This window comes from Pantherophis guttatus, chromosome 3, assembly GCF_059756535.1.
Source record: "Pantherophis guttatus breed Tessera chromosome 3, ASM5975653v1, whole genome shotgun sequence".
Classification (NCBI taxonomy): domain Eukaryota; kingdom Metazoa; phylum Chordata; class Lepidosauria; order Squamata; family Colubridae; genus Pantherophis; species Pantherophis guttatus.
This window is the reverse complement of record NC_142065.1, coordinates 39,446,254-39,471,697: the sequence shown is the minus strand read 5'-3', so window position 1 is coordinate 39,471,697 and position 25,444 is coordinate 39,446,254. Positions and strand designations below refer to the sequence as shown.

Here is a 25,444-nt window from a genome sequence, read left to right as displayed (position 1 = left end):
GTGACATCCACAGCAGCAATTTTCAGCCATAGTGTTCCTGGTACAGTTTTAGCCAAATGGAACACAGCATGAATGTTCACTAATAAATGAAAATATTTCCCAGGGAGAGGCTGTTGGACAAGATGGTTAGATGTGTTAATTATTTCTTTCCTGCCAGGATTGGTATAACTGCTGATGAAGCGCCTGTTTCCTGTCATAGTTGGAAAAATCATTTCTCAAAATTTTGTCACTGCTAAACTATAAAATAGTTTCTGGTCAGAAGCCATCTGGCAACGTAACTAAGTTTCCAGTCTACATCCTTAAAACAAGAAGACAGAATAATATATATTTAAAAAATCGTATTATTTGCATAATATGCTGTTTCAGTCCAAGGAGAAGGGGGGGGGGAGGATTATAAAAAACAGGTTATAGTAACATGTCTGGTACTGCTTGTAACTGCTTGCTTTTCTAGTACATGTAATTCTTTCCCAGCACACCACACCTTAGAATATGATATCCCTTACGTAATTGGCAATGATATTAAACTAATCACTGCTTTCAAGATAACCACACTGCAAATGAAAGCCTCTGATCTCAGCCCAGGTGGGCCCTGCCTGATTACACCATGAAGCAGATACCAGAGCAGGAAGGGGAGGGGGGAAATGTGTTTTTTTCCCATTCCTTTACTGGCTTACTCAGTTGTGCTATTTCTCAGCAGTTTCAGTAAATTCCTGTTGCCTCTTACAGTATGTTTGTCAGAGTTGGATAGATGTTGCAAGAGCTCATCTTGGTTATCTGCTAATTTTGTAATAAAGCAAATAAAACTGGGGTTGAAATTATAAAGTTGAAAAAATGAAATGCAGTCTAGGGTAGCGGTGCTGGAAAAGCAGCCCATAAAACTCAGCCAGTGAGTTGAGGAAAAACTGCTGGGAATTGGGTGATATTTTTAACGTGTTACAAGTTAAAATTTACAAGTAACTTGTTGCTTGTATCCTTACAATTTATATTGATTGTTTCCTAGTATGATTTTATTGCTTATTTGTACCCTGTGACTATCATTAAATGTTGTACCTTATGATTTTTGACAAATGTATCTTTTCTTTTTATGTACACTGAGGGTACATATATATATATATATTGGAATGGAATGGAATGGAATTCTTTATTGGCCAAGTGTGTTTGGACACACAAGGAACTTGTCTTTGGCGCATATGCTCTCATATTTATTTATTTAAGGAAGTTAACTACTGTCGATTTCATGTTGAAGACCAAATAACTGCAGAAACAAGATTTTAAATAAAATTATAGAAAGATCATTATAATTAACCTGGAATTTTTAAAAGCAACAATTTACAAAAAAATAATAAAATGTTTGCTTTTGGTCTTTACAGAAGAAGCTTGAATGATTCTCATCTGATGACTAAGTGATTGAACAAATGTCTCCCAGATATTTCATAAAGTAATAAAACTAACAGGAAAACTGCAAGTTTATACATCCTCAGGCCTTGTATTTGAGTGCAGAAGTTCAACTTTTAAATGTATTTCTTTAAAAAAGCCACTGTACTATGAAATCAAAAATTAATGTACATTGATTAATTTTTTAAAAAGTTTATAAGGATTCAAACAACCCATGTCTGGATTTTTAAGAAGTTTCATCTTTGAAAAATCCTTAATGAAAATCCTTAATCTTGGCATGAAGAGGGAATCTTATGGATAAAAACTACTTGCTGTTTAATAATAGCAAAGAGCAGATTAAATAGACCATTTTCAGAATACACAGAAGTAAAAAGTGGTTCAGAGTTCTGTTGGCAATTAATATTATTTAACTATTTCTTAAATTATGTGAATGCAACAAATAATCATTAAAATAGATTTATACCAAGTGGTAAAATGTTTGTCTTATGAAAAATTCTACTGTAAGAAAAATTTGTCAAATAAATGACTGGTTCTTTTGATAAGAGACAGAACCTGATCAGTGTAGCTGTTTCTTAGTACATGACAATGGGTATGAATATTTTATTTCCTGCAATAACACAGCAGTATTATTTGCAACTTACAACATTTTGGTTTGCTATCTTAGGACTTCCTTATCAAGCAGCTATTGTTATTTGATTGTGATTTTGTTGCTCTCCTTTATTCTTAATTATATTTCCATTTTAATATGTTACAGTGCATTGCATATTTGAGAGGTGATTTATATCTGTTCACAGTTACTTTCAGAACAAGTTCTGCTTCTGCAACTTATTTAATTTTTTTCTCCAAAGTATTTGTTCTTCTCTTAGTATAAAACATATATTTAATTAAGCCAGAAGTTTGGATTAAATAGTTGAGGCTTAATAAAAGTAACATCTTTGCCTTCCAGTTGCTTAAATGATTTACATTCTCCACTCCATAATAATATTATAATTAGATCACTTACTTCAAAAAGCATTGTCAGCATTTGGATATTTTTCTGATGGAGAGCAGAGGATTTTCACCTAAGCAAATTCTCAATTCAGCAGATTGTTATATATTTCTGTTCTTTAAAAAAAAAACTCTATAGAGCATGTTTCACTTCATAGCTCTAGCACTACTTAAAGGATGTTCAAATTTGTTAAATGTGCATTTGTTTTTGTTTTCCTTTTGAGGTTAATGGAGAAAACCCATTGTAAGTGGAAATCTTTCCTCCTCATTCTGATCGCATCATTGGCTTCTGCAATTAACAAATAATACCTGGATAGATTGTTCTATGAGAAATTGAGTTGGAAAAACATCAGAGGCTCTTTAAACCCAAAGGCTCCCATCCATTGCCTGTATTTCATTATGGTTGACTGCTCTAATCTTTTTTAATAAGTTTCTGTTTGGAGATAACCAATTTTGCTTTATCTCTAGATTAGGTTGCTGCAAGTGCAAAAATACCGGGGATTAATTCATCTTCAGAAGAAGCCAACTGCCTTGTTTTTCTGCATGAGCCATATTTAATTGCTAGTTAAAAGTCATGCGTAAAACAGAAACACCTTACGGCTGAGCTTCTCTGAAGACAGATAATCCTTATCTTTATTCAAATGTGTTTGAAGGGTAGGGTCTCCTAATATATGAGGGAAGGGAAGGTGGGAGAAATTTTGGCTCACCTGAAAATATTTGGGTGTAATTAATATGAAGTTCCCTGATTGACATTTTGCCAAAGTCACTACAGTTTCCTGACTTGTCCTAAGCTTCATGCATAACTTTAGCCTCCTATTAGTTCAGAAATGGACTGCACTTTTCCAAAAGGCAACTGGAACCAGGGAAGTTCCTTTATCTAATTTAGATCAGAGTCAAACAGTCTGTTAGCCCACAAGGGCATTTGAAATTGTGTTACCATTTTGTGAGCACATCTCAAACTGACTACCCTGGTGCTGCCATGTTGGGCCTATTCTCTCCCAATATAAAAAATTACTAACAGACCATCATTTGTAGTTCTATTCCCCCCCCTGCCCCCCCCGTCTTTGTGGAGATTTTTTTCCTGAACCGGTGAAATCTCCAATCCTTTTTTTTTAAGAATGGCCCTGAGCTCCATGTGGGGATTGAAAATATTCTTGGATATAAGAATATTAGAGGATGATGTTATGTTTTACTTTTTTCAATTAAAAATTTAAAAGCCAGTTTTATTTATATATTTTAATTTAAAAAACCACAAAGGATGAAGACAGGTGAGGCAGAAAGACTGGAGGTATCTAGGACTCATCTGAATCAAAATAAATAATCTATTCTCAGTCAGAAGATTTGGCCTACTGATGCTAAAAGGGTGTGAAACAGAAAAAAGAAGATGATGAAAATAAGAACACCTACAATGCTGTTTGGAAATCTTAAAGACATGGAGTTAGCCACATCATCATAAAGCTATTTGGGATTGAGGAGAGTTGGATGGAGAAGCAGAATTGCAGTTTAGACTTGACAGAAAGTACGGAATGCCTCCTCATAATGAACAAGTTGAAATCTCATGCCTAAATGAATTGCATCCTAGTGCACTAACAGCCAATGTTTCAGGTAGAATATCTGTCCTTTCTATTGAAATAATCTGTTAGATTGGTTCAGTTAACTAGGGTTTGTTGGCTATTTACCCCTATGTTATTGCTGTTTTAAATTTTTTAATTACAGTTGTCTTTACTATCTCCTCTCTATTCTTTTAAACTAGTACTTATATTAGTATATTACTTTTTCTTTTCTTGAAAATTATAATATCTAGCTTTAAAATAAGCAGGAAAAATGGGGGGGAGCACAGTTAGAATGAAATAAGGAACAACTAAATTATTCAAAAATGAGGAAATACATCAAGATTGGATACTCTTTATTTAACTTGCATGCATAATCTATTGTGAGAAATGAGAAACAGAAGTTGTAATTAAGATTTCTGGGAGAAACAAAAAGAAGAAAACTCACAAAATGTAATAAAAAGGAGATGATAAAGTCAAGAGTTCCTATCTTTAAAAAGGGAACAAAAGAATATTCTGTAACCTATGTACCAGTCAATCTGATACTGAAACCTGAGAATTAGGATAGTTGGTGTAGCAACAGTATGCACGAAAAGGGTTTTGGAATTCAGCTGATCACCAGCTGAATGAGTCAGCAATGTAATGTGGCCATTCAAAAGGCAAGTGTAATTTTAGGCTACATTAAAAAGTAAACATTCAATAGTTAAAATATTCTGCACTGGACATAATCACAATTCAATTACTGCAACCAATTCTGGGCTCCACATTTTACAAAAGCTTTATAATAAACTGCGCTAGATCCAAAAATGGAACAGAAAATTAAGTGTTACAAGGAGATATTGGGGGAAACTTGACAAGTTTAGCCTAAAGATTACTATGTATCTGTGGGGCAGTGAGAGTGTAAGTTTCTGAATGGGAGTCACGTAGAAAAAGAAGATGTTCTGTTCTGCAAATCATGTAATAATGGTCAAGTTATAGGAAGGCAGATTCTAATTGAATGCTTTGAAAAGCAATGATGCTATTTGACAATGGAATCATTTGATGGTGAACTTCCTTTCCCTGGGTGAGACATCTTTTTGTCAGTGATAATTTAATTTGTTTTTGGAAGTTATGAAATTATCTCCTTCAAGATCTATGATTCTGAGTCTTACTGATTTGAAGGGGAAATTCCTTTACTTGACTGCACATCAGACTACACTTTTGTAGGCAACTTTTTAAGAACAAATCCAATGAATTAGTTTACTGAATAAGTCACAGTTACATGTGGAACCAGCTTCTCCCCATTACATCAGCCCATTCCACTCGATCAGACAGGGAAGGTAATGTTGCAGATCCCATCAGTCAAAGAATTTCAACTGGAAGGATCTAGGAAGAGAACCTTCGCTGCTGCCATCTCTTCATTATGGAACATCTCTCCCCCAGAGGTGCGGTGGGCACTCTCCTGGCCTTCCGTAAAGGGGTCAAAATTTCGGTCTGTGACTTTGCATGTGGGGGGGGGACAAAAGACCATGTAATCATAGCTCGCCTTCAACCTTTATTAACCAACGTTAAATGGCCATCTTGGAATTTTCAATTTCTTTGAAATTTTATAATCTTATAATTTAAAAATATATGCTGTTTTATATGTTAATTATATTGTGCACTGTCCGTAGTCCTTGCTTAGGGCGATGGGTGATCTAGAAATATGAAATATAGATAAATACAGATAGGTAGGTAGGTAGGTAGGTATGTACATACATACATACATACATACATACATACATACATACATACAAGGGACTACATAACACAGTGACTAGGTTCATGAAACATATTAAGCCAAAAATCACATAAATTGTACTATGACTTACTGTGAATCCAGCTTGTACTCCATATTGAGTCTACGAAATCTTTCTATAAAGTAACAGTAAACAAAATATATTGTTTCAATTATATTATAAAATATACTCCATCATTTATTAAACTAGGCCCCCTACCGTCTCCTCAGCCAGCATCTGTCATCTGTCATGAAGAAGCAAAAGTTGTTCTTTACTGTTAAGTTAAAAAGTCCTTCACTTCTACTACTGAGCAGTAATTGTGAAGAGACTTTGCATAAATGCATTGCTGAGAGCTTGGTTCCTCATGGGTTTGCAATTTTAGTAGCATTATATAATAATTTCCAGGATTGTAGTGCTGTAAATTTTGGATTAAAGAAGAAAGCTCAGTCTCTTCTTTCAAATTGTTTATACAAAGTTTTAAGATACATTTGTCCACAAAGGTTGGCCTCCTATCATGGTCACCTATAAACAGCTCTGGTTATGGTCTAAAATAACCTTTCCTGTCTAATTAATATATAGGTTCTGACATCTTTCTCCCCCCCCTTTTTTTTTTCATTCCCCATCTTTGTTTTCTGGATAGACAAGTACTGCAGCTTTCCTTGGCAGCAATTGTGAAACATCATCTCTTGGCTTTTTAACTTTTTAAGCTCTTAATTGTTTTTAAAAGCAATGAATGATTATAACTCTTAATGACACAAGAAATATTTTCTAAATTGCTATTAAAAGTACACACTCACATACAAAGGCATTCATATTCACCCCACTGCTTGGCATTCCAATAAGCAATATATTAGATATTCTATCTAGGGCTGTAAAAACCGGATGATCACTAAATGACTGTAGGAAAATTAAGAAAACACTAGGTGGCAGCAAAGAAATTTCCTTGCTGCCATCAGCTAGTCCAGACTTTTTCAACCCAGATTTGGTAATTCTATATAAAAATAATTATATATATTTTTCATTCTTATATGCTTCCTATTCTAGATTGTTTACTAAAGTCAGATCTGATTGGTTATTGATTAGGAGACCAGGGAATACCAAGGATGCAGACTCAAATTTAAAATTTTTTAAAAAGGAATTTTAAAAAAAACATCACAGAAAAAGACAACAGCAGACCACTTCATATTGTTCTATCGTTATCGTTACTACGCCATAGTGTATAGCCTTATTATATAATTGTCTACTTTCATGGTGGCAGTCTCTCAGAAAATAAAAGTAATGTTTTCATCACATCCCCTATTATCCTTTATCTCTGATTCGCAATATACTTCTGCAGTTGTTTCTAGCAGTTTAAAAATCTCATTGCCCTATTTTCTACATTCTTTGACCTCCCCTCCCTCCCTTCTTTCATTCTGCGGTAGGATTACCAGCTTTGCAACAGCCTCTTTGTGTTTTGTTACTCACATTTTTCAGTTCTGCCTATTAAGCCATTGCTTTTCCTGGAACTTAAAATTCCACTTAATTTTTTTCTGGTTCAATATTCAATGTGCAGAAACTAAGATCTGAATTGGAATCATTTTGAAAAATATTTTATTTCCAAGACAAAAAATATTCAACAATTTCTGGGACGATATACCTTCTTTCTATTAAGCCTTGTAACGCTTCATTGCTATCTACAGTTTTTAGGCCACACCACTACTGTTGTCAGAATTTCATGCTTTCCTGCTGTTTGCATAAGCATTGTGTTACAGGAAGATCATGTCTACTCCACTTAGCTGTAAAGGAAACTGATGTGAACTGTTTTCAAAATCTTCTAAGAAGTTATCCTGTGACTGAGCCCAGAATTAGCTAAACATAGCACCCATAACTCATATAAGGATGAAAAAACGTAACATGATTCTCATAGCCTTAACTTACCACTACTACAGAGAAAATAATGCATCTTCTGCTACAAAGGCACTTAACAGCTACCAAACGCTTATGCAATTTTAAAATTTTAAGCAGCAATGTTTCAACTTCGGTTAAATTATATACAGTTAAATATTGAATAAAGCTGTAAATTCACATGTACATACATTCTTAACTTTTGCAATATTCAAATGTATTGTTTAAGAAATCTCATTGGAACAAACAATGGTTTACTTAGGAAATACAAGTTTAATAAATTATTGTTATTAAATATTTAGTTGGCAAGCATCAGAAATCTGAAGATTGTATTTTGTGCACTTGGAATATTTTCTTCATCTGAAATATGAGAGAGGAGTATAGTTGTTTCCTTTCATGCACAAATCAGTTAATAATAGCATGCATATATAGCATGTTATTTTCCAGTTCTTTTGGATGAAAATTGAAAATAAAATAAAAAGCAACAACCATTAAATCATAGCGTAGAAAGGAAACTAAACCTTCCACCATTCAACATTCCCACTATCTCTCTTTCTCTGACCTTTCAGCCAAATTCCAGGCAAAAGATTAGAGATTATATTTAAACAGATTTAACCCCAAGGATGAAATTAGCAAAACATGTTTTTTTGAAATTAGCAAAAGGCATCAGTCTTCTCAAATAGAGGAAATCTCTTCAGGATGACAGTGACTTCCCCTTCCCACTGGAGATTTCCTCATTAACAGACAAAAGGCTCTTTATTCTAAGATCATCGCCCTAGTTTGTAATGGAAAGAACACAAGCAAGGTGCATAACCACTGAGCAACCCCTTTCATCCAGCCGGCTAACTACATTCTTCAAGAATTCTTAGAGGCCGAATCTGTTTGCATAGTTTCAAGGGACAATAGAGAGACTTTTCTAATAAAAAACTATCTTGGAAAATTCACTAGTGGTCACCTTTGAAGCTGATCTCCCTGTCTGAAATAAAACTTCTCTGCTTCGAGTGACTTCTTACATTCTGCAGTCTTTGGTGCTGGCTCGGAACAGATCTGGTTTTTTTCTTCTTCTAACATTAGCTGTGTGCTGTGGGTAGGATTCAATCAAAAGTATTGTGTCCAGTGCTAAAAGTCATCCACAGATGGCAGTACCAATCTGCAAGTAGCTCTGACTTGTTCTTTAGCATCTCTTCTTTCACTGCAGTTGAGACTTCACTGTAAGAAACGGTGGTATTGCTATTGTTCATTAAATGGAAGCCTACAGTGAGTACTCATTGGTGCATTTTAAGTAATAATGTAAAAAGATTGAATTTTTCACTGCTGAAGGAGTCCCTCCAATTGAAATGTACTGCCGAATACAGTTTATGATTTTGTTGACCAGAGTAGTTCTACATCAAAAGTTATATCTTTATAATTAAGGCAGCAAACATACAAAACACTCCTCCCTCTTCCTAAGAGTTGAAATTCATCAGCAAGTTCAACTTGCCATGTTATGAGAATGAAGGTGAGGAATTTCTTCATAGCATTGTGACAGCCATGGGCTTATCACTATGTCTTAGAAACAAAGCATAAGTCCATGGAACATCATCACAAAGCTTTACTGTCTTGTCGCCCCCCCCTCCCCTCCCCCCAAATCAAAACTCAGGTTTCACAGGAAAACTCATGTTTACATATTTTGGTATGCAGGTGGTATTCTGCCTATGATTTCTTCGAATTTAGCATCCTATCAACTCAGTGTTACACTGCAGCACTCAAATCTTTGACACAATTAAGCAGAATTTGAAAGCACAACAAAGGAAATATTGCTACATGGTAATACTAGACCTTACACTTCATGAACCATCTATTATGTAGGTGTGAATTGTGGATGATTTCACCACCAGCTTATTCCATTCACTACAGTCCAGATTTGGGGCCATGTCACTTTAACCTTTTCTCATAATTGAAGGAATACCATTATGGGCATCTGTTTGATTGAAATGAAGGCTGGAAAGGACTTTCAAGACCTGCTTGAAGAGACAAAGTGTAGAATTCTTTTGTGACAGGTTTAAGAAGCTTATCCATTGTTGACATTAGTACTGCCTATGATGAATGGAGTTGATATGTGTGTGTGTGCGTGTGTGTGTGTGTGTAATTTAAACTAAAATGATGAAGATGGATACATTACTTTTTGTTATAGCTGTCCTGTTCAGATTTAGGTTAACTGTTGCTGAAGCAAACTTTTATCTGCTGTCTAATAGGATTGAAAAAAGTGGGATTTGGGTCATCCAGAAGGATGGCAGACGGCCATCCATGGCCTTCTGCCATCTGGACAATCAGTACAATAAAAAGCCACAAAGGCTGCAGTCCAAAACACTGTAAAAAAAAATATCCAGTAGTACTTTTTGTGGGAAGTGATTGTGCAAGGATTGTTCTATGAAGGCTTTAAAAAGTATCCATTAAGGAAGCATGTAATGATATTTTGTTTTTTAAACATACCATTAAAAGATCTATTAAAAATATTAGTTTCTTAACTTCCCCTTTGTTGTATTCTGATATACAATATTTATAAACATTTAAAATGTTCAGATATTTTTAATAATCCTGTATTAAAAATATCTGGCCACTGTAACTGGCCAAGTATCTCAGCAGCTATATATATTTATGTTTGATGTTTCTATTGTTTCTATTGTTTTAAATTGTTTTTAGTATTTTGATTGTAATATATTTTTTGGAATTGTAAACTGCCCAGAAATTAAACGAATGAATGGCTCTCCGGGGTTTTAGCAAGAATTTGTTGAATATCTCTGTTGTTAAAAGCAAATATTTTAGCAAGTTGTTATATATAGGTAGTTCTCAAATTACAACCAAAATTGAAACTGGAACTTCCATTGCTAAATAATGTGATCATTAAAAGAGTTGCATCCCATTTTACAACCTTTTTTTGCCATGGTTCTTAAGTAAATCATGTGGCCATTAAACAAGTCCGGCCAGTTACTCTCAGCCCAATGCACCTAATAGGGTTGTTATGGGAAAATAGGAGGCTGAAGGATTACATATGTTTACATTTGTGGAGAATTCTGGAAATTTAGTGCATGTTATCTGGAGAGCGAGGGAAATGGCAGTAGAAGAGTGTAATCAGTTTCATTTAGTACAAGGCTTAGAGACAGATTGGTTGATTTAGTATGAAATACTAAAGTCTTATAGATCATTTTACATCTCCTCCTTCCCCTGCATTTGCACAGTATAAACAACTAGTTTTCACAATTTGTGAGCCCAGTCACTAAAACAAATTTAAAGAAGTCATTATAGCCTTCTTGGAACTGGAATACATTTCTTCCTAGGACACTCTTAAGACTGCAATTTCATTTCTGATTTAATTAAATATTTATGCCTTCAATGTATTCTTCAAATGAAATGAAATGGGGTCAGTTTGAAATGATTTTTGAATAGATGTAGCACCAGAATATTAGTTTTAGCTTTATATGCTTGAGAATAGCGATGGGTTTCACATACTCTTACCACTGGTTTGCTGCCCGCACGCACGCGTGCCCTCCACACATGCGCCCAGCCTCGAAAACGTGGCTAAATAGGATGGTATTACGCCAGGGCAGGTGAACGAGCCCACCTGCAGTCACCGCTATTGGTTCACCCGAAACAGTACAAACCAGCTGAATACCTCTGCTTGAGGATGGAAGCATGTGATTTTGGGCCAAACACAAGGCCCAAACATATATTGGTTTTTGTGCATCCAATATATATAGCTTTTAGCCATCAATTGTATAGCCATTTTTTAAATTGAAAAAAAGAAGACATACACATGGTTGAATCAGGATCTTAAGAAATTATTGGATTTAGTATTTCTCTTCTCATTTGACAAACTAGTAGCGATTAAATATCAGTATCTTAAAATTCTTCCTTTGTATATCATTTATATCCTGCCTTTATAGTATTTTGTGCCAGATTGTGTGCTGTACATAATCTTCCCTCTATTTTCCCATCAATCCTATAAGATGTGTTGGGCTGAAAGAGAATGGCCATAACCCATCTGATTTCTGTGCTTAAGGGTACCATATTTAATATTTGTATTGTGTGTTTTTAATTCTGGCTGTGCACCGCCCCGAGTCCTTCGGGAGAGGGGGCGGTATAAAAACTTAATAAATAAATAAATAAATAAATATTTTTCTGACTATAAGACGCACTGGAGTATAAGATGCGCCAAGATCTCAAAGAGGTAAACAAGAAAAAAACAGGCCCGTTTTTCACAAAAATGGGATGGGGGCCGGGGAGGGCAAAAACACGACGCATGGGGGGTTTGGGAGGCCAAAAACGGGCCTGTTTTTGTGAAAAACAGGGCCCTTTTGCCCTCCCCAGTCCCCAGGGGCACCCAAACCCTCTGCACATCCTGTTTTTGGAAAAAAACAGGTCTGTTTTTCACAAAAACGGGAAGTGCGGGGCAGGGTTTCGGGAGGCCAAAAATGACTGTATTCAGTGTGTAAGACGCACCAACATTTCCACCCTCTTTTAGAGGGGAAAAGTGTGTCTTATACTCTGAAAAGTACGGTAATTTTCCAATTTCAAATTCAGCACTTTAACCGCTATATAAAATTACACAAGTCTCAGCAGACGCACACACATGAAAAAATGTGTTTTTGCACATGTTGTAGAAACCCAGCTCGTGATAAATGTATAGTATTGTACAACTCAAAATTGGGTTCAGAAAACAATTGTTACATAATCACAGGTCAGAATGTTGTGAGACTCAGTATGTGTTTTTAACCCATGGGAAATAATTAATTTAAAAACACAGAGATTAAGATCTGTCTTTAATATGACTTCCAAAGATAAGGGTTTATTAGAAGCTGAATGGCTTTCTATCTAAAAATGAATCCTGCTACCTTACATTTTGTTTCAAGGCTGTAATTTAGAATGATGTGGAAATACAAAGATGCTGCAAGAGTTCAGACCACAGGCTACTTCTTTCTCAACAAATGGTGTCATAAGTTCTAGAATGGTTGCATTTGACTGATAAAAAAAGACCAATGAAAATACTTGGCTTGTTGTTTCACAATGAAGAGAAAACTTGAAGGATTCCTGGAAAGATGGAATCCCGCTGCTTTCATAGAAATCCGGAATCTTTCACAGACTAACATTCCAAACTTCCTGCAGGTTTTGAAAAGAAGGCTTGTTTTCTGGCAGATCAAAACGAGAAAGGGTCATTTTAAATTACCCAAGCGGAAATTTAACCTGGATACAGAAGCAAGGGACATCATACAGGTAGCCTTATGACCACAATTGGGCCCAACATGTCTGTTAAGCAAGACATTTGTGTTTTGCTCATTTTACAACAATTCACGCCACAGTTGTTAAGTAGAATCACTGCAGTGGTTAAGTTAGTTAACAAGCTTGTTAAGTGAATTTGGCTTCCCCATTGACTTTTCTTGTCAGAAGATCCCAAAAGGAGATCACCTGACCATGGTACCCTGCAACCGTCATACATACATGCCAACTGCCCGAATTTTGATCACATGATTATGGGGATACTTCAATAGTCGTAAAAGTGTAAAAAATGGCCATGTCACTTTTTTCAGTGTAACTTTGAATGGGTCACTAAACAAACTGCTATAAATCGAGAGCTACCTCTACACTAGAGTGAATGACAATCGCACGAAGAAAAAAAAAGGTAAAGAAAGCAGAGGTTTCAGTTCCTTGCTTCGCTGAATATAGCCGACAGCCACGTTGCTTCTGAAAACGTTAAGTAAAACTGTTTATTTGCGATGCCCTCAGAGGCAAGGAAGAAGCTCCAACTGAACAAGAAACACGGCGGCAACCCAGATTCCACTGAGCCCTTTTTCGGTCCGAAAAACAGGCCCAGGGCTGAAGCTGGACTAAGGACAGAACTGTAGAAACCCGACGGATGCCCTGTCAAGGCTCGGCAGGCGATCAGGTCTAGGGCGAGCTTTCCCGCTCGCCTTATCGGCCTCTGCCTGTTGTCCCAAACGCACTTCGGCTCTTTGGCCATTTCGCAGTAAAGCAGCACAAGAAAACTTGAGCAAATCTTCGCTTTGATGTCGTGCCCGGCGGATCGAGAAGACATTCGCCATAGAGCTCTATGGCTGTGAGGAAATGCACCCTCAGATTCCAGAATCAACCTCGGCCTGATCGCCACCGCCGCCGCCATCATCAGGCCTGATCGGCCAAACTCGCTTCAGCAACCTCGCCTCCCCCCTCCCGCCGTCACGCGGACTCCCATGATCCTCTCCATCTCTCCCTCGGCGCTCGGCTTCCTTCGCCTTGCCGCCCAGAGCGTGCGGAGCAAGCCGGAGTTCCGCATTCGGCAGGTTCAGCCTGATTTAGGCGAGGGGCGCGGAACGGAGCGGGAGCAGCTGGGTTGAACCGAGGGGCCCTTGAGGGCGCGGCATCTTAACAGAGCGGCGGGGCCGGGGCCGGGGCCGGGCTGGGCTCGCTGGCGGGCGACGGGGGCCCAAGCCTGGCGAAAGCGGAGGCCGAGCGGCCTGGGGGCTGCCTGTGGGCTGGCCGGCTCGACAGGGCCGCGGCGGCCGCACTCCCCCTCGCCCAGGGCTAGGATGCGCCTGCTCGTCCCCCGGCACCGGCAGGCAGTTCCCGGCCCGGCCCGCGGTTGAGATACCCCGAACGGCGGCGAGTAAGTACCTTCCCTCGGGGCGGCCTTGAGAGGGTAGGGTCGGACGGGACAGGCCGCTGGGGACGCGATTTAGCCCTGACTGATAGGTCAGTGACCGCCATATCTCTCGGCGACCGCTGAGGCCTGCTAGGAAAGACGACGAGCGAAAATCCTTGCCAGAAGTGAGTAAATCGTGATAGGTCGGAAGACCCCGTTGGCAGAGTTATCGTCGGTAGACGATCGGGTTTTTCCCCCTCCCTTCCCCCTTAATATGGTGTAATCTGCCTTGTTTTTCCAGTTCCCGGCGACTCACGAACTTGAATAAAGAGCCTGGATTTTTCCATTCTTCAAACTTGTTTGTTCCCTCCTGCTTCAATCGCTTGAGCGGATTCCTCAAGTCTTTTGCGTGTAAATTGCGGCAAACATTTCCGAAAACGTTCTCTCCTCTCGTGCGCATTAGGCAATTTCGTTGAGCTGAAATTCAGTTGAAGCTTTTAACAAAAAGTGTGCCGAATTAGCAATTAGCGGCAGCGCTTCTCGCAGAGAAAGGCGACATATTTGCCCAGAAAATAAACATTTAAACGCACAATGTTTTTTTCGTAGCACAATAACTTTAGAATAGTTGCTGAATTTCTCAGTGATCTTATAACAAACGCTATGAGGTATCTTGTATGCCTTGTGGAATGCTATTGTTGCAGTTATGATCTTCCATCAGTTTCCCACAGTGATTGTTGTACCTAGAGCCAAAACAAGATTTTATTGGTGATTCCAGATAGTAATTAAAAATGCTGCTTTAGAGTAAGAAGTAGCTAGAAATTTTAGATTTAGTCCTGTGATGTGCTATATAAGTAACGCATCCTCAGTTAAATTGATATGAAAATAGTAATGATTTGAAAATTTTCACTTAAGTTGCTATTAAATTACTACATATGAATGGCTGCGTTTATGTAACATGCTAAGCTGAAATACGGTTGGCTAGTTATTGGTTATGTGTTGTTTGAACATTGTGGTTATGGTACAGAACATTGTATAATCTCAAGCAATGAGCTAATTCGATCAACTGGGTGAGACATAGCTCATTGCACATAGGTGATCTGAGTCTAAAAATGCTGATTTTTTTCATTAGTAAAATATATGTGATATAGAACTTAAATTATTGGGATGACACTGAAGAGATTTTCAAGTCCACCTTCAACCATTGAAGTTTATTAGGTGATTTTCAGTGAGCCACTCTAAACCCAATCTACCTCACAGATTTGTTGTGAAAAAAATGGAGGAAATACTATGTTTACTTGCATGAGTACCTGAATGAATAGTTGAGATATACATATAACAAACAAAATGTTCTGTAGTAGACCTTTTTGCAAGATAAGCAAGATGTAAATATATCAGTATGTAGTTCAAATTTATATTCAAAGGCATATTGGGTTTGATGGGGATATTATATACATGTATGTATATGTACATATGTATAATATGTACACATGTCTATGGAGATTCTTAGTCATTCAGGTCATGGTTGTCCCAAAGGTTCTTTTTCAAGAGGCAACTGGACTTTTTGGTTTTTCTTTGACGATATTTCGCTTCTCATCCAAGAAGCTGAAGAAGATAATATGTGCATATGTATATAATATAGTATGCCATAATGCTACTAACAATTTAGTAGATAATTTTGTGGAAAGGCTTAAATCCCCCTTTAAAACTGCCATAATTTGCAGCCATTCTGGTATAATGAAGTACTTTCGTTAATGTATATTCCATACAAGTGATTTTTTTTCTTTTTGACAAGATTTTCCTAATCATTTAGCTCCACTGAACAAACCTGCTCCATGTTCACTGGCTTTTAGTTATTCATTTGTTTACTTATGAAGAGAATTGCTCTAAACCAACATTTTATCTAGTCCAATCTAATACTCACTGATAGAATGTGTTGATGGTATAATTGAGTAAATAGCTTAAAAATTAACCATGATGCAACACTGACTGAACTGAAAACTAGGTCTTTGTAACCTGAAATGCTGACTCTTCCTCCTGTTGAGATCACACACCTTTAGTATAGTTCTTTAGAATTAAATTCATGCTGTGATTTTCCATGTTTTAAATTATTGGAGAAGTGATAGTAAGTAGCAGCAAAACATTGTTTTATCCTGGTAACAGTTTGCATTTAGACCAATTTTATAACACATAATTAATGGTGATGTGGCATTAGATCTAGCTTATATGCAGAATAGAGAGGGTTTTAGGACAGTTTCCTGGATACTGATAAAAGTATTCTGCTGAAACGTGTTATGGTTGTTCTTCAAAACTTGATACAATGCCTTTAGTACAGCAGTTTTCCTTGAGCAGATATTTCTTGGGAATAAAAACCTGAGATTCATTTCTTGGAGCCAGATTTGATTTTCTTGCTACTGTTTTTTATTCAATGAGCTAATATGCTATAGAGTTGAAATAAACCTTTGGAATGGATATTATCTTTTCAAAATACTGGGTTCTCTGCCAATATTCTAGAAATATATATATAAGGTGGTGCTGCTTTTGCTTTGCATGAGAAGTGCTATGCCACTGGTAACTGACATCTGATTATTGCTGGGTATATAAAAAAGGGCAATCACCTCAGTATAGACTAATTTTATATTGTATTATATACAAGAAGCTTGCATTTATATTCATTATTAAAAGCCAGTAGTTATGGGGGAGAGATTCAAACTTTGCAGTAGTTTGAACAAATAGATTAATAGCCAAGCTTCTAAAAGTCCAAACATATTTGTGTTGTCAGAATTGGAATATAGTTTACTTAGCAAAACACTTGTCTTAAAATTTAAGCCTCTGTTAGACCTGATATTGATAGAGTGAAAAAAAGAGTTGACATTTTGTAGGACTATTATTAGAATACCTAATAAAACAGTGGATTACTAACATGTAGGAAGTTGACTCTTCCTCCCCCTAGAGTTGATGATGCTTTGTTGTTGTTATAGTTAGTAGACAAAATAGGATTCTAGTATTTAAAAATGCTGGAAGTTACTAAGGGATATTTTAATTTTATGTTAGGCCATTTCATGTGCAAAATTAATGCAATCTAGCGATGACTCAAAATTGAAAGTGCATTTGAGATATTTAATATGAGTTAAATGTACATTTTTTCAGAACTACCTTATAATACAGATAGCCCTTGTGTTACAACAGTTCGTTTAGTGACCGTTCAAAGTTACAAGCACTGAAGAAAGTGACTTATTGGCTATTTTTCACACCTGCGACCTTGCAGCTTCCCCATGGTCACATGATCAAATTCAGACTCTTGGCAACCGACTCATATTTATGATGGTTGCCATGTCCTGGTGTCATGTCATCATCTTTTGTGATCTTCTGACAAGCAAAATCAATGGGGAAGCCAGATTCACTTACCGTAACCATGTTACTAACTTAACAAATGCAGTGATCCATTTAACAACTATGGCAAGAAATGTCAGAAAATGGGGCATCAGTTAACAAATGTCTCGCTTAGCCACAGTAAATTTGGGCTCAATTGTGGTCATAAGTTGAGGAATACCTGTAGCTATTTTTTTATTCCATTTTTTACTGAGTATACTTCTTCTGGTCTGTACGGATGGCATAAGGAAGTGTTTGCACCATAGGCAGTATTTTAAAGAGTTTAATAACGTTGCTGGGAGATGAGATAGAAAAAAATGTTTTAACTGGTGCAGGTAGCATGAACAGCATTGTGAGTGAATGTCTTTGTTAAAATAGGAAAGTTAGTTACAGAATGAGATTTTATTAACATTGCAAATAAAAACATTGCAATTTATGAATTGACTATGCAGTATTTGTACAAATATCTTGTATAAAGAATGGATTGTATAGTTATGGACATGTGTATATTTTCAAAATTTAAAAAAAGTGTTCATAAATTGATTTTAAAAAAAATTGGGTAGCTCTTGAATAATCTCGCCTTATATAGTTGTCTTCATTCTGGGAAAAGCCAAATAATTAAAAGATACTTTTTAACTATTAAAGGTTAATTTAAAGGCCCAATTAAACACTAATTTAAATGTTAAATAAAATGAAGTTTTATTTAAGACGGGACCCCACGCCTGGGCTGCCATCTGCTACCGGGCAGTGGCCTATTTGGAATTGGGATGCATGAGTGGCTGGCCAGAGCGTGCGCATGTGCGTGCACAGCTCAACTTGCATGAGCAGTGGGCTGGTCATTCAGTTAATATAACCAAGATAACCTTTGTGCTTATTTGGTGTACTGCTTAAAAACATCTAGCTAAAAAGTAATACTAGTTCTGCCCTAGGCACAAATTCAGCTGTGTGATTGTCTCAGCAAATAGGAAGAAAGCAGCGGCAACCCCTTCTGAATATTGCCAAGAAAGCTATGTGGATTTGTCCATGTAATCATCAGGAGTCAAGGTTGACTTTATTTGTCTGTCTATTTATTAAATTTGTTTGCTTCCCATCTTGCTGCAAGACTTAAAGACACAAATATATATACATACACAAATACACAACCACAGACGCACAACTTTAATTATGTGAAAAGTAGAATTTTGTGCATAATTATAGTAAAATTATGGTTAGATTTATAGATCACCTTCTTCCACTGTAGCACTGTAACACTGACTTGGACTTTTCTAACCTTCTGAAGAAGGTGAATGAATATCCCAATTCAACTGGAATTTCCCTCTCCATAGAATGATCTGTTGCAACTAATTGCTCTGTTGGAATGATTCCAGAATAATAACTATAGCTTCTTTTCCTGCTATTGCTTCTAAGCAGGTTTTATGGGATAGATATATCTAGAGAAATGGGATACAATTATAATTGCTAATAGCAAATTTGGGTGAAATGAATGATGAGTTGGCTATTCTTACTTGGTGGTAAAAGATTAATGATTTCTATTCCTGCGAATGTGACGTCTAGTTCTTTGTTTCTTCTAGGTATGGCCTCACAGCTGCAGGTGTTTTCACCTCCATCAGTATCTTCGAGTGCCTTTTGCAGTGCCAAGAAACTGAAAGTGGAACCCTCTAGCTGGGATGTTTCAGGACAAAGTAACAGTGACGAGTATTACAGTCACAGCAAAAATCTCTCTGGTGCTCAAGGGCCAACAAGCTCTTCTCACCAGGTAGCAAACTTCAGTATCCCTGCTTATGATCAGAACCTCCTTCTCCCTGCTCCTTCAGTTGAGCACATTGTGGTTACAGCAGCAGACAGTACAGGCAGTGGCGGAACAACATCCTTTCAAAACAGCCAAGCCCTAACACACAGGGCTAACATTGCTTTACTGGAACCATATCAAAAATGTGGCTTAAAAAGGAAAAGTGAAGAAGTTGACAGCAACGGTAGTGTGCAAATAATTGAGGAACATCCACCTCTCATGCTGCAAAACAGACCTGCGGTGGGTGCTGCGGCCACTACCACCACTGTAACAACCAAAAGCAGTAGTTCCAGTGGCGAAGGTGATTACCAGCTAGTCCAGCATGAAATCCTTTGTTCTATGACAAATAGCTATGAAGTCTTGGAGTTCTTGGGCCGAGGAACTTTTGGACAGGTGGCAAAATGCTGGAAACGCAGCACAAAGGAAATTGTTGCTATCAAAATTTTGAAAAATCACCCTTCTTACGCCAGGCAAGGTCAAATTGAAGTGAGCATCCTCTCTCGACTGAGTAGTGAGAATGCTGATGAATATAACTTTGTCCGTTCATATGAGTGTTTTCAACATAAAAACCACACATGCCTGGTGTTTGAGATGCTGGAACAAAATTTGTATGACTTCTTAAAACAAAATAAGTTTAGCCCTCTGCCTCTGAAATACATTCGACCAATATTGCAACAAGTGGCCACTGCTTTGATGAAACTGAAGAGTTTAGGCCTAATACATGCTGACCTAAAGCCTGAAAACATCATGTTGGTGGATCCTGTGCGCCAGCCATATAGGGTCAAGGTCATAGACTTCGGCTCTGCTAGTCATGTCTCAAAAGCTGTGTGCTCCACTTATTTACAGTCACGATATTATAGGTAAGTCTCCATTTTCTATGTTCATGCCTTTTGTATCGGAAATCTTGAATCAATAGAAAACTTTATAGATACAATTCAATTCATTAGATTAATGTGTGAACTGTTTTTTTTTTTAATGAAATGCTTCCATATCATGGAACAGCTCAAGTTAATTTGACTGATTGCATGCCCACTGTGTCAAAAAAAGGAAGAAAAATCGACCTAAGTAATCCATTCCAGATACACCCTAAGTTATAGGAATTTCCTTGTGGTTCCTATTTGGTGTTCTGTCACTTTGTTATGGTTTGAGATAGTTTGAGGAACCTGAAGGATGATTTTCCCATAATTTAAGCTCTCTGGAGAAAGATCATCTGTTCATTCCTTCACTGGGCTAAATCTGATTATATGAACTAGAGAGATGACCTTATCTGTGGTAGTGCTGCGTCAGTAGAATGGCCTCTTCATTTCAGTGCCAAGTTTAAACTTGCATTTTGCTTCATTTTTCAGTTCAGCAACATGTAAAACCTATTGACAGAGGCATTTTAACTTGTCAGACTAGATTATTTACTATAGATGTGCATTTTTAATTATGGTAATTGTAGTAATAGTAATTTTATATCTGCTTTTGTGCTGTAACACATTTTGGTTTTCATGTCATCTGATGGCAAAAGAAAATAGTGATTTTAAAAAAAAGCTAGTTTTCTTGAACCCTGGATTTGAATATTCACTTTAGAAACCATAGATTAACTGAATTTTCACAAAATGTCCCTGTGTCAGTTTGCCCAAACAAAACAAACGAGAGAGAGAGAGACAAACCTGGCAATACTTTCCACAGATGCCTCATCAAAGACTATCTTATGACTAAAAAGTTGGGGGCTTTCTAAACAAATCATTGGATTCCAGGCATTATTATTTTTTTAAAAGAGTTTGAGAGTCCCAAGCCATTCCTCTAGAAACTGAAACTATGGTTATTACTGTTACTACTACTATTACTGTTATTAAAGTCGGGTAGGATTGATAATCTTAGAAGAGATTGTGGTCATAATCTATACATGAATTAAAATACTCATTTCTGTTTTAATTCTTCTGAAATTTGAGGTTGTCCCGGGAATTGCCTTTTTAATGAAGGAAAAATTTTCAGTTGATAGTACAATATTGTAGAGCCATAGTTGCAATTTAAATTTTAGTTTAGATTAGTTACATTTCCCCCCCTACCATTTATTGTTGGTAGGGTTGACATCTTTCCTATTTATAACTACAGCTTCATAAAGTGTTCTTAGAAAGAGCAACTATGTAAGTATTAAGTCTGTTGGAAAAAAAGATTCCAGTATTAGTATTAGACCAGCATAACCGATTGAAATGTGATTTTTGTTCCCACAGGTATCTAATGCTTATATTTCTGCCTGTAATTGTAAAGCACAGTTGAAAGTTGTTGGTAAAGTGTTTTGTTAAAAAGTAGGATATAGTGGGATACTTTCTCACTGTCCTAATGTTCATGAAGACATTATAACATTTGTTAGTTGTGGAGTAGAAAGTAATGAGGTATCCAGAAGCCCTAAATATTTTCCTTTTTCTTTTATGTTAATTATAGAAGTAATGTTGCCTTTTGCAATTAGTAACATGTCTAAATCATTTTTCTGTTATTTCTGTTAATAATTATTTCTGTTAATAATTTTTCTATCTTTGTTTTTAATTTATATAACTTGAAGTGAACACTAGACTAATAAGAAGTTACGGAAATATAAAACTGATCAATAATCAACAAACATATACTGCATCCCATATGCTAAGCAAATGTATTTAAATAATGTGTTTCTGCAGTCAATTCTTTCTTGGCATAATTATGTTCCAAAACTGAAAACTTGGATTCTTTTTCAAATGATTAAAAATCTGCACATCACAGCAAGCCACAATTGCTTAAAATTCTTTACTCAGTTTTTAAATAGATTTTACTAGAAAAATCTAGTAATCTTATCTGAGCTAAATAAGAGGTTATCTCATTTTTTTATTTTATGCTTTCTAATTTGTACCTATATGCTCCCATCAAAAAAAATATTGATGCTTATTTGTTCCAATTATATATTTAATATGTAGTTGAGAATTTGCCAAGTTTTTTTATTAGAATAAAAACAGTTGCGACCGATCCTGTTGGTCATTGACAGGAAGCAGATAGAGTAATATATTCTGGTACAGACATTTTAGTCTTATTGGCTTATTATCTGCCTTACTGACATATTTCCAAGAGTTTTGGACAAGTCTGTAGAAAGCATATGAAAGTGATGTCATGACCTCCCTCTTGCAGTGCATAGAGGCTGTTAGGGGCTGGATGGGAAGCAACAGGTTGAAGACCAAGTGGCTCTGGGTTTGGGGTTCTTTGGCCCATGGAGAATTAACACCTTTGGTTTTAGATGGGGTGGCACTGCCCCAAACAGACCCTGTGCGTAATCTGGGGGTTCTCCTAGACTCACGACTCCTGCTCAAAGTCGCTACTCCTGCTCAAAGAGATGGCAGTCGTGACCAGGAGAGCTTTTGAGGAACTACGGGTTGTGCGCCGATTTTGCCCTTTCCTGGACCAACAATCCCTTCTCACGATCATTCATGCCCTATTCACCTCCCATCCCATTGAAAAATAGGACTCCCCTGAAGAGCATCCAGAAGCTTCAGTTGTTGCAAAATGCAGCGGCCCGCATGGTTTGTGCAAACCTCAATGTGCACATGTTTCACCTCTCCTGCGGGAACTGCATTGGTTACCAATTTGCTTCTGGGTGCAATTCAAGGTGCTGGTTGTTACCTTTAAAGCCCTTCATGGCTTGGGTCCAGGTTATCTGATGGATCGTTGGTAATATCTACCCAACCCACTAGAGTGGGAGGGCAAGGCAGGTCCCATTCTCTAGCGAGATACATCTGGCGGGACCCAGAAGAATGGCCTTCTCCGTGGTAGCTCCCTCTGGAAAACCATTCCCCCAGAGATTGGCCCCCACTCTAATACTCTTCCAGAAGGTGCTGAAGACATATTTCTGCCAGCGGGCCTAGGGAACCCAGAGAGGGATGGAGCCCATTAAATGGCTTGTATAAATATTGTGTTGTCGCTGGGATGTGGGTGGGGGGCTATTGTTTTATTTTATTATTTTATTATTTTTATATGATGTTTTTATATTCATGTAAGCCACCTTGAGTCGCCATAGGCAGCAATATAAATTTTCTAAAATAAATATGTTCAAAAGAGGATAGGTTCTAACTTGTTAAACTTTCTTTCTAGCCATAGTATATAACAAATGTCTAAAGTAGACTGTAAATATCAAGAAAAAAAATCACTTCTGTTCAAAAATATAGGTATGATGTATTGTTTGTGCACATCTCTTAAGGACAGGAATTTACTAAATCCTAATACTAAATCTATTCTGTCACTAATACAGGTAGTCCTCAATTTACAACAGTTCATTTAGTGACTGTTCAAAGTTATAACATTACTGAAAAAGGTGACTTTTCACACTTACAACTATTGTAGCATCCCCATGGTCACATGATTTACATTTGAATGCTTGACAGCTGACTCACATTTATGACAGTTGCAGTGTCCAGGAGTCATGTAATTGCCTTTTGCGACCTTCTGACAAGCAAAGTTAATTGGGAAACCAGATTCATTTAACAACCATGTTATTGATTTAACAGCTACAGTGATTCACTTAGCAAATGTGAAAAGTCATAAAATGGGGCAAAACTCACCAAATTTTCACTTAACAATATAAATTTTGGGCTCAATTGTAGCCGTAAATTGAAGACTACCTGTAGTTCTGCTCTTACACTTCCATCTTAAAGAAGTAATTTGCCTTGATTTACTCTAGACTTATTTCAGACTTCCATAATTGCTAAGGATAGACATTGTACCAAAACAAACAAAAATGGCAAGAACTCTTCAGAACTTTTCTAGGGTTTTTAAATATTGCATGAATCTCATGCAAGTTAGTATATTTGACTCCAGCTTTCTGTTAAGAACCGTGGTGGCGCAGTGGTTAGAATGCAGTATTGCAGGCTAACTCACAGCTCACTCCAGGAATTCGATCCTGACCGGCTCAAGGTTGACTCAGCCTTCCATCCTGTCAAGGTCGGTAAAATGAGGAGCCAAATTGTTGGGGGAAATATGCTGACTCTTAGAGAGGGTTGTAAAGCACTGCAAAGCGGTATATAAGTCTAAGTGCTATTATTGCTATTGCTGTTGAAGCAAGATAGGACACGTTCTTCATTAATTTCTTCCTTCCCACCTTCCTTCACTGGAGTGAAAAAGACACATTGGATGATTTTCCAGATTTTGTGAGCAGTTTTTAAGTTGACTTTGCATGCTGTAGGAAAAATTAAAGTTTGCTTTCATCTTACAAAAACTGAATTCCATTTGATGTGGGTTTATACATTAATTATGGCTTTTTCAATAAGCTACGGCTAAAAATCCTGGTTTAGTACAATAAGTGAATATAGTCTTATAGAGAAGCTGCTTTACTTTGTATAACTGAACTTTTAAAAATGAGTAGCATGTTTCTTATATGTTTGAATGTTGTTTATTTAAATAATCCATAGTTAAGGTTAGTCACAATGTTCCAACTTTGGACTTCACCAGCACAGTGATAATCAAAAGTGGAATTTTTTTTTTATTATCTTACTTCTGACTTTATTAGGGAAAAATAGCAACAGAAGTCTTTTTCAGTATTGGGGATAAGTGTCCTAGTGTTCCTCATTTGCTTCCATTAGCAACAAAAACATGGACAAGAGTTAAGGGATTGTTAAAGCTATATGATTATTTGTTTGGAGGTTATAACTTTTACTGGTTATGTTTTTTTTTTTTTAAAAAAAGGCTAAATGGACACAATGTTCATTGTAGGACCACAATTCTAAGCCTTTATTTGGAAAAAAAATATGTATTGCATTAAAATATTAGCTTTTTATATTGAAAAAAATTGGTTGCAGGCAATTTTCCTATGCATAATAAGATAAATTAATGTTGTAGAATCTTGTAGATTTCCTTCCTTGCTAAAATTCCAATGCTCCCTATAGACATTTATTTTTTAAAAAAATACTTACCAGCTATAGGCTTTGTAAATCCCTTTTATGTAAACATTCTTTATCCCTCATTTAAGGACAGAGATTTAATAAACTGCAGCGAGTTACCTAGACAAGAATGAAAGGAATTCAGTCTTTTCTCCCATAGCTTGAAAGGTCAAATTCAACTGGACTGTTATTTTTTTTTGTTAGCATTTTAGATTGAGTGC

At 36.8% G+C, this 25,444-nt stretch overlaps 1 protein-coding gene across 10 annotated transcripts in view; it reads left to right on the top strand.

The window, feature by feature from the left end:
- The first annotated feature begins 13,809 nt into the window (after window positions 1-13,809).
- The window catches only part of HIPK1 (homeodomain interacting protein kinase 1), a 38,799-nt gene continuing 27,164 nt past the window's right edge, over window positions 13,810-25,444 (top strand). For 4 of the 10 annotated variants that reach the window (XM_087889360.1, XM_087889356.1, XM_087889358.1 and 1 more), the window contains exons 1-2: window positions 13,824-14,371; window positions 19,127-20,204. In XM_087889360.1, the coding sequence (XP_087745486.1) occupies window positions 19,129-20,204 (1,076 nt within the window). In that variant the 5' untranslated portion in view covers window positions 13,824-14,371; window positions 19,127-19,128. Of the gene's footprint in view, window positions 14,372-19,126; window positions 20,205-25,444 lie in introns of all 10 variants that reach the window. The other 6 variants (XM_060689717.2, XM_060689716.2, XM_087889359.1 and 3 more) reach the window with 3 other exon arrangements.